Here is a 16,110-nt window from a genome sequence, read left to right on the forward strand (position 1 = left end):
ACTGCACCTTGAGCATTTGTGGACCGCAGTAGACCCACATGCTTTTCCATCTAAGACTTCATTGAAAAAAATGTATTGGGACATGATAAATAATACTGTACTGATTTCCAACCAACCATCCGTGTTGACATCCCAGTTTCTGGAATTTAAAACTACTCCAAAATTTGAACAGTACTGGGATTTGATTGCTAAGCCTCTAGACAGGAAATTGTATTTTCAGTTTAGAATTGGCTCTTTACCCCTTAATGGCTTCATGGCCAAATGGTCTTCCGGTAATGTAAATACTTGCTTTTACTGTAAAGCACATGTAGAGGACATCCCACATTTTCTGTTTGTTTGCCCATTATATGCTGCCCCAAGAAGCAGATGGTTAAAGCCGGCTTGCAGGAATTTGGGGACAAGGAAATATTCAGAGGCGCTAAGGATTCTAAAATCAAATTGCGCCCCCAATCTTGCAATTGCTGTAGCCAAATATATGGGGTGGGCTTGGATAATACGTATGCGCACTTTAAAACTGTAATTAACTATCTACAATGACAAATTTATTCCTCTAAGACCTTGTGCTGTGACTCGATTTTACAAATGTAGAATTTTACTGAGTTATTCGTCAACAAAGTATAAAATGTATGAAATTTAATATGTATTTTAACTTGTTCTTAAAATTCTAGCGTAGTATTTATTCTGTTTAGTTTAGGGTTATATGCTTTTATGACAATGTTGTTGAATAAAGTATTTAAACTTGAAACTTGTATTGGCACCACCTTTTTGACTGGCCTTCTTGAGTCTTCTTTTTCTGCTGTGAAGCCTGACCCCCACCCTCTTTGGTTTGTTGGGGACCTGTTGAAGACTTCTGGTCATTTTGTTCACTCTTGTTACTACCCTTTTGGTCTGCTTTCTTCTGACCACCCTGGTTCTGAGTCTGGTTCTGCTTGACCCTTGTTCTGACCCATCTGTCTGCCTTCTTTCCCAATTCTTGGGGAGAGGTCAGATCTGAGCCAACAAGGTGCTGATGCAACAACTGGTTCTGACAGTTATTTAAAATCTGTTCTCTCATGATAAGATTATACAACCCTGTGTAATTAGTAACCTTGCTACCCAGCAACCAGCCTTCCAAAGCCTTAGTGGCACAATCGACAAAGTCAGCCCAATCCTGAGACTGAGTTTTCTGGGTGTCTCTGAACAGCAACCTATACTGCTCAGTTGTTAAGACAAACCCATCAATCAGTGTATTCTTCAGGACTTGGTAATTGTTAGCATCCTCAGCTCTAGTAGTGAGGAGCTTATCTCTACCTTTGCCTTCAAAGGAGAGCCACAAGATAGCTGCCCACTGACTCTGGGGGACGCACTGGACAGTGCAGGTCCTCTCCAAAGCAGTCATCCATTTGTGGATGTCATCCCCTTGTTTAAAGGGGGGCACTATCTTACTCCGGTGTCTAGTGTCTAAACTCCTGTCTTTTTCTCTAGGGAGAATGCTGCCACCAGTGGGGTCTGCCCCACTCAATTTCTGCTCTCTAGGAAAGGCAAGTCTCTCTTTGGCAAGGGCAAGTTCTTCCCTCTCAATCCTCAGATTGACTTCCCTCATCTTAGCTTCATGTTCTCTTCTCTGAGGGGATGTCATCCCTCTGTGAGAAGAGGCATGAGAGCCATTGGTATGAATGGATCTGTTAGAGCCTCTGGAGAGAGATCTAACTCGTCCATTCCCAATGTTAAGCCTGCCTGAGAGTGGGCCTGGGGGCCCCCCAAGTCCATTTTCATGCCTGCTTAAGTTGGTCCTGGTGAGTCTACTGACTACTACCTGACCTTTGTCTGCCTCATCCCCTGACAACTCCTGATCCTCTTCCTCATCTTCACTTCCTGTTCCATTGAGGTTGAGGTCAGGGTCCCCAAGGGTTCCCTCTAAGGGGGGCATACTCCCATCTGGATTAGAAGGGCCTGTGTTAGAAGCCCTCCTTGCATCATAAGTCTCAAAGAGACCTATCAGAAATGGGATGGTAGGGTTAGAACCCGGTTTTAGCTTCCTGGAGGTACACACTTGTCTCATCTCCTGGAAGCTAAGAGCTGCATATCTTGACATGACCTGTGGAGGGTCAACTGACATAAGGGGAGCTTCTGTGTTTTCTCCTTTGTCAGACATGCTTTTCTAGTGAGGTGTAAGTGGTGCACTTACCTACACTATTTGTTTGCCTACTGATCCCTTGCTAAGAGTTGTAGTCAGGGTGTGCTAAGCCCTGTTAAACTACAAAAGCTGGTTCAGTAGAACTCAGAGTATTCTAAGCTAAGTTATATGTACCTTGGTACTTATGTGATCTTTCAAATGATATTCTTAGGATACGTGTGGTAAAACAACAGCAAGCTCAAATCCCAACCGCTGCTCACCAATGTGAGAAGTTGGCCTGATATATAGTGCTCACTATTCTAGTGATCACTGTGTATCATACCAAACAACCCTTATTGATGATTGGTTGCAAGTCAACCTTATAGACCAGCTATCCTAGTAGCATGGACAAGAGCAGTCTTTAGGCTAAACTCTAGAGGGCGTGTTAAGCCAGCTGTTATACCATCACATATACCCCTTGAACACCAAGTGAAAGGACACCACACAAGTTGTTATGAAAATAAAAGGATATATATTTATAACAAGTCTACCCTGAACTCTTTATGAGTCAGGGAGCTAAGCACACAACAAAACTCTTACGAAAATACTTTAAGTCGCACAATTTACACAAATGCCCAAGGGGCACGAAAAACCATATACACTAAAAGTGGAATGCGAAATACTAGCACGTAAGTAACAAGATCCAGCGGCTTCAGGATTGCTAGGACTACACTACTGAATCCTAAGGTTAGGAGCAGGAGGCCTAGGGAGATCAGGTGCAGAGTGTGCACTCTCACGCGGGATAAAGTCTATGGAGGCTAGTATTTGTAAAGGTACTGTTATCGGACGAATCAGACTAGATAGACTGAAAACGAAAAAGGATCTGGACACTTAGATAGTGAACCTACGTTGGAGCACAGAAATGCTCAGGTTACCTAGCCCAGGGGCTGCGGCTGCATAGGGTTCAAAAGACGTCGGGAATCCTCGTTGAAGTCTATGGAGCCTGAAAGAAGAAGTTGCTGGCAGGCGACCAGTGAAGCTATTCGGAGGGATCCAAGCCTGGATCGGTGATGGAGACGACCTGAAAGCAGAGGGGACTCAGTTCTTTATCACTAGCCAGTGATTAGGTGGGCACCAGGATGGCACAGGATGAAGTCACCTCGAACAGGTGAGTGGGCGACGCTGGACTCTGCTGTCCCTCGGACCAGGAGGCGTTGTCGGAGACCAGGCTGAAGGTGCGAGCTGTCCCACGAAGGTGTCTGCTGTCGGCAATGCTGGACCCAGGATTGGGGCAACAAACCTTGGCAAAGTCAAGCCCAGGCGGTGGAGCCAAGATGGCATCTGGAGTGGACCAGGAGGGTCCGGGGTGCTCCTCTCTTGGAAGGGAGCAAGGGCCAGTCTGGAGAAACCAGACCAGCGGTGTAATCGTCGTGGTTCGTCGTCAGGAAGGTCACTAGCCAGCAGGCAAGTGACCGGACAACACGGTGAGCAGCAAAGAGCAGAAGGGCCCCACGCAGATCTCGTGGATGCTGGGGGGCTGAACTTCGGTGCTGGAGCTGCTCAGGGTCAGGGCTTCTCAAACCCCAAAGCACTCACTCGAGGATTCCTCGGCGGTCGTGCTGGATAAGTGTCGTGCAGTTTTGAAGATGGCCGGTCCCTTCAGGTCTCGTCCCACCCACGAATCTCAGCTGGGCTGATGATGCAGGTAGAGGTCAGAGATGCCAGGGAATCCGGGTCTCGTCGAGCTGGGCAGTCTTGATCCGGAGGATGGACTTACAGCAAACCGCGATGCTTAGATGGTGCCTGCGGGTGCAGGGTGGCTACTCCTTAGCCACAAGGGAGTCTCTTCAGAAATAGTCAAGAGTCTTTTCGTGGAAAGTAGTCAAGATTCAGAATTATCTAATTTGGGAAGGGGGTCTGCTCCTACCTTTATTCTAAAAAAAGGGGCAGGCACGCGACTAGGTCCTGCCCATGGGTGGGACCAGGAGGGGGGTGGTTACACCCCTCTCCCTTGTCCGGACTTTCCCCAGCTCAGGGGCTGGTGTGCCCCTGGAACTGGTTCAAGCCAGCAGATGCATAGTGAGCACCGGGGTGCCACTTGCAGTCACCTTCCTCTCAGCCCTGCCTACCTGGGATACACAAAACCCTGTCTGGGATGGTGCTAGCACCGCCCCTGACAGGAAACCCTTTGTCCAAGCTCTCCTCGCTGGAAGGACTCCCAGCAGCAGGAGGTCAGACTTGTGTCTGTGGTGGCAGCATCCATTTTCTGATGCTGAGGCTCGAGTTAACTTTAACCGGGGTACACAGTTACATACATGTCGTGTCCCTCTAGAAGGGTGGAATGCTAACCCCGTCGCCAGAATTGGCGAGGGGTTAGTATTCCAATTCGTATGATACTTACTCAACATGTTTTGATAAAGCGATACCAAAGATAGCAAATAACCGTGAGGATTATAATGCACTTAAGAGTATATGGTCCGCGTTATCATGGAACAGCTATTAGGACTTGGTTCCGCAAGCTGCAGACGGGATCAGCTCATGCCAGTGCACCATCTCACATAATTTCAAGCACTCTGCCTTCAGGATTGTTAAGGCCTGCCATAGGAGTGACTGATAGGAATACTTGTGTCCATTTTAGGGTTAGATATAGGAATACTATATCTAAAGCAAAGGGTGATTACACCACCTTGCCCCAGCTGTCGTGCAGCCAGTTGTGTCAGATTTGGGTGGCATAATACATGCTGCAGCCCCTGGTAGGCCCTGGGTACACCTATGCCCTGGATACCTAAGGTATACTGTACAGGGACTGATAAGGTGGCCCAGGACCAATTGGTAAATGCACCTAAGGTACATGTGTGTCAATTTAGAGAGAACAGCTAGGCTGTGGGTCTGATTAGCAGGCCCACAGCCAGGGAAAGTCGTAAACCAGTGAAGCAAAAAGCAAAAATCTGGGGTGATCATAGGATTGCAGACCCTACTCTCCTACACGTACTGCTACCTTTAATTTTCCTGCTACTCCTTCCCATTCAAAGGGTATCAGGGCTACCTTACACAAGCTCTCAAAGTTATCCGCTGAAATCACAGGGCACAGGACATTGGGGAGGATCTGGTCTTCTCGCACTAAATGGCTAAGGACACCTGTGATGCTGGCTCCGGTGTCACGGAGGGCCTCCACTCGGTGGCCATTCACTATTACTGACTGGCGGTACTTCTTGGTGTTGGGAGGCAGGGTGTTCCCGGGGACCATCTCTCTATCTCCCAGGGATACTAAGGCCATGGCAGCAGGTTAACATTCCTCTGTGTCCTCAAACTCCTCCCCTAGAGCTACATTCGCAAACTGCCTAGCCGGGGGAGTGGTGGTAGGGATACGTGGAGCCATGCGACACTGGGGATCACTGGCGTAGTGCCCGGGCTTTTAACATCTAAAACATGCGATGGTCACTCCGGGGGACCGGCCGTAGCTGGTGGAGGTGCGGGGAAATTCAGCTGTGTGTTTTTTCGGGGGGGGGGGGGGGGGGGGGGGGCTACGCTGGGGACCAGACTGGGCGTCCATGGGTCCTCCTTGATTTCCCCCTCCTCTCTGGCGGGGTGGTCCTTGACTGGTGCGGGGGTAGTCCCGTATTGGGTCCAGGCCGGAGGTGTGAAAGGTACTGCTCCTGCTTCTCTCACTCAAGGGGAGCGAACTGTCCTCCAGCCAGGGTGGCGCCTCTCAGCCTAGGCAGCCATCTTAGGTGCCGAAAAGTGGGCACACTGGGAAGTCCGGGGATGGTCATGGGTAACATGGAGGGAAGGGTTGGCTAGGCCGGGGGACTAAGGGGTCTGTTGTGGTGTAAATCTCAGAAGGGTGTTGCTACGGGTCAGGGAGGACAACGCCACGAGGCCGGGTCTAACACATACGAGCCCAACACCAGATGGCCATCTATGCATAGTGTACAATCTGCCGCTCATTTGCCTCGAACAAGCATTTTCAGAGAGGAGTCTGAGAGGATAGTTAAGTAGCGGCTCGAAGGGAAAGCACATCAGATAAGAACCAAATTCAAGTCCCACTGAGGCATTACGAAGGGAATAGGAGGAAAAAGATGAGTAATGCCTTTAAGAAATCTATTTACAACAGGGGTCTTGAAAAGAAAAGGCTGATTAGGAAGCCTGGGGAAGGCTGAAATGGCCGAGAGGTAGCTCTTAAGAGTGCCCAGAGCAGAGCCTAGCAGGGTCAAAGACAGGAGGAACAAGAGAACCTCAGAATGAGGGGCAAAAAGGGGATCCACTGCCTTTGATGTACACCATGCCACAAATGTATCCCATCGGCAGGCGTATACAGTCTTAGTAGAGGGACGCCTAGCTGCCAAGATTACATCACAGACTTCATAAGGCAAGTCAAATGACATCAACTGTCGCCGCTCAATTGCCATGCAAGGAAGTGGAGGCTGGATAGGTTCGGTTGGAGGACCGTCTCCTGCTGCTCGAAAGAAGATCCTCCCGAAGTGGCAGTCAGATCAAGGGATCAATGGCCATGTTGAGCAGCTCGGGATACTAGACTCTTCGTGCCCAATCTGGAGCCACAAGAATGATTTGGGCCCGGTCGCGCTTGATCTTCAGCACTCTGGGCAGAAGTGGTATCGGCGGAAAGGCATACAACAGACCGCAACTCCACTCGCGACGAAAAGTGTCACCTAGCGAGTGCCACCTTGGAAATGCAAACACGCAGAATTGCCGACATTGCGCGTGCTCTTCGGTAGCGAATAGATCTAACCAAGACTCTCCCCACTGCTGAAAGAGACCTTGCACCACCTCAGAGTGAAGACTCCATTTGTGATCCATCATGGACCCGCGGCGGACTTCGTCCACCCTGGCGTTCAGTGCACCTGCCAGGTGTTGAACCACCAGGGATATGCCCTGATGTTCCAGCCATGTCCAGAGACGGAGGTCCTCTTGACATAGGATCCACAACCCCACCCGCCTTGTTTGTTGCAGTACCACATGGAGTGGTGTTGTCCGTGAACACCTGCACCACATTTTCCCGGACATAGGGAAGGAATGCTTTTAGTGCAAGACGGACCACCCGAAGCTCCAGAAGGTTGATGGGGCGCTCGGACTTCGCCGGAGATCAGAGGCCTCTGATTACTGCCTCTCCCATCTGGGCACCCCATCCCAGAAGGGATGTGTCTGTCACCACTATGTGTTCTGGTTGGGGAAGGGAGAGGGATCTGCCGTTGACCCTTTCCTAATTTGTTCGCCACCACTGCAATTGTCGAGCAGTGCCCTCCGAGATCTATACGCAATCTGACAGATTCCCCTGATGCTGCGACCACTGGAACTTGTGGTCCCACTGCACAGCCCGCATATGCTGCCTGGCATGATCGATCAGCAGGATGCAAGAAGCCATGAGGTCCAGCAGCCTCAGGGTTATCCTGACCGAAAGCTGGGATAGAGGCTGAAACATCGAAATCATAGCCCGAATATTCCGGACTTGCTGTTCGGGAGGATAAACCGGAAACTACCTCGTGTCCAGAACCGCTCCGATGAAGTGGAGATTTTGAGAGGAGGTCAGGTGTAACTTCGGCACGTTGATTGAGAACTCCAGCGACTGCAGAAGGTCGGCCGTAGTCTGGAGGGGGAGAAAACTGCATGGGGCGAGCTAGACTTCAACTACCAGCCGTCGAGATAGGGGAAGATTGGAACCCCTGATCTGTGCAGATGAGCGGTGACCACCGCCATCACTTTCGTGAACACCAGAGGGGAGCTGGTTAGGCCAAAGGGGAGCACCGCAAACTGAAAGTGCTTGTGGCCCACCGTGAACCGGAGGTAACGCCAGTGGGCTGGCAGGACAGGGATGTGGAAATAAGCGTCTTACAAGTCCAACAATACCATCCAGTCTCCAGGGTCGAGGGCAGACAGGACCTGAGCCAGGGTCAACATTTTGAACTTCTCCTTCCGAAGGAAGCGGTTGACATTCCTGAGATCCAAGATAGGACGCAGGCCCTTGTCCTTCTTGGGCACCAGAAAGTAGTGGGAACAGTAACCACAAAATACTTCTGGGGCAGGAACGCACTCAATGGCTCCTTTGGCCAAGAGAGACAGCACTTCCTGTTGGAGAAGGGCCAGGTGATCCCCAGACATGCAATGGTACTGGGGTGGCATGGGTGGAGGGATAGTCTTTAAGGGAAGGGAGTAGCCCTTTCGGACTATCTGCAAAACCCAAGTCGTGTCCGACGCGATGGTGCGCCAGTGGAGGAGGTGATGGCAGATCTTGCCGCCCATTGGCGTCTGAAAGGTCGGAATAGGAGGGTTTGGAGGCTACTGCAAAGGGGCCGGTGGTGGACTGGCCCGCCCGCTGACCCCAGAACCATGTCGGTAGTTCCCACGTCCCCGGCCGTGTTGAGGTTGAACAGCTAGCGCTGGCCTGTGCTTCTGAAAGGAACGTGTTGGGGCACCCCTTCCGTGGCCACGAAAAGGGCGAAAAGCAGACCGTGCAGGGTCCGTGGTGGAGAGGCCCAAGGACTTGGCCGTAGCCAGAGTCCTTGAAGCGCTCTAGAGCACTGTCTGCCTTGTCGCCGTACAGGCGAAGGCCATCAAAGGGCATGTCCATCAAGGTGTTCTGGACATCACCAGAAAAGCCAGCCATTCTCAACCAGGCGTGACGACGAAGAGCCACCGACGTTGAAATGGTCCTACCCAGTGAGTCGGCAGTGTCCAGTCGACAGCAGATGGTAAACTTTGCTGCGTCTCTCCCCTCGGCAATAACACGCAAGGGTACGGCCTGAGCATCCTCTGGACACTGAGTCAGCACTTGCGCCACCGTATCCCACACGGAGTGGGAATAACGGCCCAACAGGCATGCAGTGTTTACCGACAGCAGCCCTAAGCTGGAGGAAAAAAACAACTTCCTCCCAAGCTGATCCAGCTTCTTTGATTCCATCTCCGGTGGTGCGTTAGGGAATGCGCTTCGGACGTTGAAGCTTGGACTACCAAGCTCTCAGGGGAAGGATGTTGGCAGAGGAAAGTGGGGTCGCCCGGGGCTGGGCGGTGGCATCGGGCAACCATGCTATCCACATGAGTCCCTGTATTGGGCCTGGACCAGGTGCCCAAAAGGATGTCCATGAGGGTTTCATTAAATGGCAGCAGGGGCTCCAAAGAGCTTGCTGCCGGTTGAAGCACCTCTGTCAGGAGGTTAGTCCTGACTGTCACAGTAGCTAGCTCTAGGTTTAGGGCCTCGGTCTCCCTACACAACACCACTGTGTAAGACGCTCCCTCCTCTGTAGCCACAGTAGAAGGAGACAACATGCCAAGGTCTGGTGAGGTGTCCAGATCACTGGCATCCCCCAGTTCCTCTCTTCAGTTCTGGTCTTACTCCAACGGGTCAGTTAAAGGGTCACAAGACCCCTCCCAGTCTTCCTCACCTTCCTCTGCCTGCCAAACTGGCTGAAAATGGCCAGGGTGGAATGCAGGCACAAAAGTACCCATCGGCGCCAGATCTGGCGTTGGTTGATGCCAGTTGGAGGTCCAGCCGGCATTGACTGCAGAGGTGGTGCAGGTGAAATCTGCGCTGATGGAGGTGTAATGAGGTCGACCGGCGCCGATCCTGATCCAGGTCTGGATCCAAGGGGTTCCTGAGGAGCCGAAGCTAGAGGCCCCCAGCCGAGTCCGCGGGGGGCCGAAGGCGCACGGGCAGAGTCAGGCTCCGAAAGATGGCATGCATTGCTTCGTAGAACTGACTACGCTGGGCAGGGGTCGCTCCCGGTCAGGCTGGAGTCTACCCTATATAGCCTCCGCATGCGGAGCCACGGGAGGGGCAGCACCAGCACCCTTTGTCGCGCCGGCCAACGGACGAGGGGAAGTCGAGGAGCTTTTATGCTTCGACTTCTTCCTGTGCTTCAACTTACCTGACCCCGAGTGCGAAGACTTTTACTAGGAGTGATGAAGGCAGAGCGATCGGTCATCGGCCTCCCACGCGACCGGGACCTCGAACGACGCAGAGCTGACTGCCGGGCTTAGAGTAGCTTTCTGGACTGCTCCCGCATAGACTTCTAGGCCATGGTTCAGCAGACGGAGTCTGACGTGGGGTCCTGGTCAGGCTCCAGGCAGTAGAGGCACACGCGCTACGGATCCGTCACTAACATCAGTCGGGTACAGGAACCGCAGGCCTTGAAACCGGGCATCACTCATGCACCAGGAGTCGATGTTAGACTCAAAAAAGAAGTCAACAAAATTCGAAAAAAGTCAGTCAAAAAGTGACTGGGGGTACAGCTCTCTCCGGATCTGCGCATACTGGCGCAAAAATAGAAAGAACTGTTGTCAGCCCGCGAGGGCGGAGTCTAAAGAGCTCCCGCGACATCATTACGGAAATTACAATGCCAACGAAGAATACGGAGCCGCCTGACGCAACCTTTTTTACGCGGAGGGGTACTGCTGATGAAAAGCCTCCCAGAACAAGTCCGACGCCTGGGTTAATTCTAAGGTAAGGAATCTATAACTCACTGTTTTTTTCAGATCTACACAGTGGAAACTGTGTACAATAGAAGCACATACATTCACACACACACATATATATATACACACATACATATACATATATATACATACATACATATATATATATATATACATATATATATATATATATATATATATATATATATATATATATACACACACACACCATACATACACACACACAATCATATATATCATTAAGATTTTAATGCATTGCTACCTGCTTTTTTTTTTTTTTTTTTTTTTTAAACAGAGTTTAATATAGCGCAAACTTGACCCAAAGGTATCTGGTATCAGAGCGTTTAGAGGGGAATGGTTACATTGTGCAATAACTGCGATTAAAGGATGCAGTAATGCCCTGCCGTGACAAATCCAGGCTGCAGATTTGAAGGACACAGTAATTGTTACACTGCACACTTAGTTTCAGTGAACAACTGGTATTGATCACATAGTCGCAGGAAGATGAACAAATGTATTCTTTATAGATATATCTATATCTATTTTTATATTTTTATCTATATATAAGAGTATGTAACAGAACAGAGCCCAGATCACGCCCAGATCACACCCAGCCCCAATGACTTCTCTCTCTTTGAAATCAATGTTCTCAAAGAGAAACTTGATGTTTCATCATAGAACTTTACTATGTCACTACTACTGATGCATGAAAGCATATACAAGATACACATGACTATACCACAAACTTCGCCAAAGGAGAGTGGATTTATGGGTGTCCATCGTAGGACCAGATCCATGCCGAAATTTTAAGGCCCCTAAATAAAATGAATTTCCTAAAAGTCTCAATCAAAATCATTTACACAGAGAAAATCCGTGACCAAACCGTTCCTTCTGGACCCATGGCCCTGAATCTTAAAAACAAAAATTCAGATTAAAGCCACTGCTTCATGGGAACATCTAATGCTATGGAACAGAAGTCGATAGAAAGTACAGCAGGCAAGATGTAACTTTTTAACAGAATGGGTCAATCTGTTGAAAGACCCATCAAAACTTTGGACTGCTCATTTGAGGTTAAACAAGCAGGATATGTATGTCCTTCTCCCTCGAAAAATAGAAATTGGGTAGGGAAAAAATGAAAATAAACAGAGAAAGTTACCTACCTTAGAACAGGTACTAGGTGCTGTATAGATCCCATGTACTGAAATATTGCAGCTGTAACAAGGTCAAACTTTGTACAGTGTTGCTGACCAAGTATCTCAAATATTTAAAATGAAAAAAGGTGACACAGGAAGCTAAGCAAGAAAAGTAAAGGGGTACGTACGTAAACATGGCATATCTTCACACTATCTATGGCATCAATACATGCTTAGCCGGAGACCTGAAACTAGCTAACAGTTATGGGAGCTATGGAGGTCTATTTGAGTGCATTAACTGGAACATTTCGTAAAAACATTAATATATTAAAATGTACCTCAAACACGCCAACTAGTCTTCCTAAGGTTCCCTTCACGCCAGCCTGTTTAAAAAAACAAAAAAAACATTTTGAAAGTTACAAACCTAACAGCTGCAAGGTGTTTGCTTAAAAGACACGACAAGCATTTTCAGCATTGGCAGTTCACTTAATTTATACGATAGTTTAACACTACTAGCTGCTACAGTAATAAGGACTTAATCGCCCATACAAAAATATGGACGCAGAGAAATAAAGCATGTGCAATGCAATAGGTCTCGCATGTAGGAGAGTTTGAGCTATTGACATTGTGTGACATATGTGTTGATTTTTAAAACCTAAATAAGAAAAATTGTTACTTACCTGTAAATAGGTGGTTCTCCAGTATTGGTGTCTTTCATAGATCCACATGCTTGAATATTCCTAGTCGTCGAAGTGGGAGTCCCACGGTAAATAAAATAGCAATAACATACCACTAACATATGTATGTAAATACATAACACATGAGATAATACTAGAAAATACATAAATACTCAAAAACAATTCCTACATAGGAGGGAGAGAAAACACTTTACATATTCCTGTCATTATGTTAGTCCAAACTACAGCCAATCAGTTGCCAGCACCCTTCCAGAACCTTCTCTTCAGAGCTCAGACCCTCAGATTTTCGTAGCACAAGAGTGACAAAAGTTGATGAGGAGAAGCGAGCCTCTGAGGGGAGGTGGGTGGGTCGCATGTGAATCTACGAAAGACACCAATACTGGAGAACCACCTGTTTACAGGTAAGTAACAATTGTTCTTCTCCAGTATTAGGGTGTCTTTCATAGATTCACATGCTTGAATAGAATAGAGAGCAGTACCAGTCGAAGAGGCCCGATTGTATGTAACAGCATGGAGAAACCAATGAAACCATAATAATACAGTCATGCAAGTACTGATAGCAATCATAGAAAACCATAGTGGAGGAGGAAAGACAGAGGCTCACCTTATTTAAAAAAACTACTTCCTGTCCCACTGCTGTATCCGCCTCGTTGATGGCATCCAGGCAGTAGTGCTTCGTGAACGTGTGCCTGTTGGACCACGTGGCTGCTCCGCAAATCTGATGAAGCGGCACACCAGCAAACAGGGCGGTAGAGGATGACATCGCCCTGGTGGAATGAGCCCTCACTGAAGATTGTAGAGGCTTGCCGATGGCAGAAGACAATGGCTGAAGAAATCCAACGTGCAATAGTTGACTTGGTAACAGGGCGCCCTTTACGCATGCTTCCGTAGACAATGAACAGTTATTGGATCTGCGAAAAGGGGCTGTCCTGCTGATGTAAAATTTAAGGCATCGTTTGATGTCCAAAGAGTGCAATCGCTGCTCTGCCGGAGATTGAGGATCAGCAAAGAAAGTCTTTAAGAAAACAGGTTCATTAGATGGAAATCTGTAGGCACCTTCGGCAGGAAAGTTGGGTTGGTGCGAAGCACCACACAGTCAAGTTTGAATTGCAGAAAAGGAGGCTTAACAGTGAAAGCGTGAAGATCACTCACATGAGGAGATAATGTCAGAGCAAGGAGAAGGGCTACCTTCCAGGTCAGAAACTCTAAGTCCGCCCTACGGATAGGCTTGAATGGCGACTTCATTCGAGCCCAAGACGACATTGAGGTGCCAAGTGGGAGGAGGATGTCGAAGAGGTGGGAACTTCCGGAACAGTCCTTTGAAAAACTGACCAATAACTCTGGAAGAGCAGAGAGAGGAGGAGCCATCCTGCTGGAAACGAGAGATTGCCGCCAAGAAAACACTCAAAGTAGCATGGGAAAGCCCGGATTGAGCCAGGTGCAAAAAGAACTGAAGTAGCTGCTCCGGAGTGGAATGGATAGGATGGATATTGTAGCCCGCACCAATGGCAGACCCTCTTCCATTTGAGCTTGTAAGTCTTCATGGTAGATGGAGCTCTGGCCTGAGCGAGAAGGTCTCTGCATTCAGGCGAGATATTTAAATGCATAGGAGGGGTTCGGATGGCAAATCTGACCCTTGTCCATCGTGAGGAGGTTCGGTCGAGTTTGAAGGAGGATGGGCTCGCACTGGGACAGAAGGAGCAACTCCGAGAACCAAGCCGGTCGGGGCCATCTGGGGGCGATCAGGAGAATGTGGCAGGGCTGCCTCCGCATCTTCCACAGCACACTAGGCACCAACGGAATCGGAGGAAAATCGTAGGCAAATAGATCGCACCAATTCATCAAAAGGGCATTCCCGCACGACCCTTGGTGGGGATGCCAACTTGCGTAAGATGGGCATTTCCGGTTCTTCAGGGTTGCAACGAGATCCAGAGACGGACGACCCCATCGTTGAAAAATGAGGTCGAGAGTTGGAACTCCCACTCGTGGTTCGATGACGTGGACCTGTTGAGGGAATCCGCTAGGATGTTGGAGACGCCCGGCAGATGCACCGCCGCCAGGGTAACTTGATGACAGATTGCCCAACCCCAAATCGACTGAGCCAGCAGAGAAGAGTGGAGACCTGGTTCCGCCCTGCTTGTTGACATAGTGCATACTGGTGGTATTGTACGTCTGAATGAGCACCGATTCCCCTTGAATCACAGGAAGGAACGACTTGAGTGCCAGAAAAATTGCCATCAACTCCAGCCTGTTGATGTGCCAGGAACGTTGAAGCAGAGACCATAAGCCCTTGATGGAGAGGCCTTTAAGGTGAGCACCCCAGCCTTCTAATGAGGTGTCTGTTGTGAGCATGAGTTCTGGAGTGGTAAAGAGGAAAAGTCCCTGTTGCAAGGTTGGACGGTTGCGCCCACCATTGGAGAGCTGTTCTCATGCGAGCGGTGACACCCACAAGGTCGGTGAAAGAACCGGTGACCTGACGCCACTGTACGTCCAATTCCTCCTAAATGGGGCGACTCCGTAGTCTGCAATTTGGGATCAGTGCAATACAAGACTATGCCATCCCCAGAAATGACTAAGATCCGGACAGAAATGGACAGTCTTGCCCGAACCAGAGACACCAAGCGGAGGATCTTTTGTTGATGCTCTTGGGACACGAATGCCTTTGAAAGCATTGTGTCTAAAGTGGCTCCAAGAAAATTCCTGCAGGGAGCCGGTTCGACCTGAGACTTGTCGGCATTGATGGCTAGGCCGAGAGATCGACAAGGACGAGTGTGTTGAAGCAGTTGTCTGCGAGACTGACTTGAGGAGGCAGTCGTCCAGATATGGAAAGATTTGGACGCCTTGGAGACGCAGGTAAGCCACTACTGGAGCCAATACTTCCATGAAGACACGAGGGGCGGCCCGGAGGCCGAAGGGCAACACCTTGAACTGGAAGTCTCTCCGTCCCACCTGGAAGCGCAAGTACTTCCGATGCTTTTGAAGAATTGGAACATGGAAGTAAGCATCCTGAAGGTCGATGGTGGTCATAAAGTCGCCCATGGAGAGAAGACGCAGGATCTCTACTAGTGTAAGCATGTGGAAGGATTGGCTCTTGAGGTACCTGTTGAGCGCTCGCAAATCCAGAAACTGTCGCCAATCTCCAGTCTTCTTGAGTATTAGGAAGAAACGGGAATAGAAACCCTTTCCTCTCAGACTTGGGAACCACTTCGACGGCACCTTTCTGAATTAGAACACAAACTTGATGGAAAAGCTCCTTGAGGTGATGAGGAGGCGGGCCAGACGGTGGAGTGGGAGGAGGAATCTTGATGAACTCTAGAGCATGGCCCTTTGCCACAATGTCCAGAGCCCAGCGGTTCGAGGTGATGGAGGACCACTGAGAAAAGAGATTCGACCTCCAACACTTGGGGGAATACACAAGTCATTGACGTTTGGGAGTGGATCCTTTATATGAGGATATTCCCCTGTAGGATCTGGACGACTGCTGTTGGGTGGACTGCTGTTGGTTGGACGAGTAACGTTGGTTACCTTGGTGGTAGGAGCGATATTGAGTGTTTCCTCCACGAAAAGTTGAGGAGGTGCCGTGTCCGCGTGCACCCCGAAATGGCTGCTTCAGAAACTGTAAAGTCCCCAATGAGCGAGCAGTATCGGTGTCCTTTTTAATGGACTGCAAAGCCTCGTCTATGTGCGCTCCAAAAAGCAACTCACCGTCGTACAGCATACCCAGGATCTTGAATTG

The 16,110-nt window shown here is 49.4% G+C and overlaps 1 protein-coding gene across 2 annotated transcripts in view; it reads right to left on the minus strand.

The window, feature by feature from the left end:
• NUDT3 (nudix hydrolase 3) overlaps positions 1 to 16,110 on the minus strand; it is a 443,844-nt gene that overhangs the window by 129,927 nt on the left and 297,807 nt on the right. For both annotated transcript variants that reach the window (XM_086923201.1, XM_086923200.1), the window contains exon 3: positions 12,015 to 12,059. In XM_086923201.1, coding sequence (XP_086779327.1) covers positions 12,015 to 12,059 — 45 coding nt within the window. The remainder of the gene's footprint in view (positions 1 to 12,014; positions 12,060 to 16,110) is intronic.

Source organism: Lissotriton vulgaris, chromosome 5 (assembly GCF_964263255.1).
Source record: "Lissotriton vulgaris chromosome 5, aLisVul1.2, whole genome shotgun sequence".
In the NCBI taxonomy this organism is placed as follows: Eukaryota; Metazoa; Chordata; class Amphibia; order Caudata; family Salamandridae; genus Lissotriton; species Lissotriton vulgaris.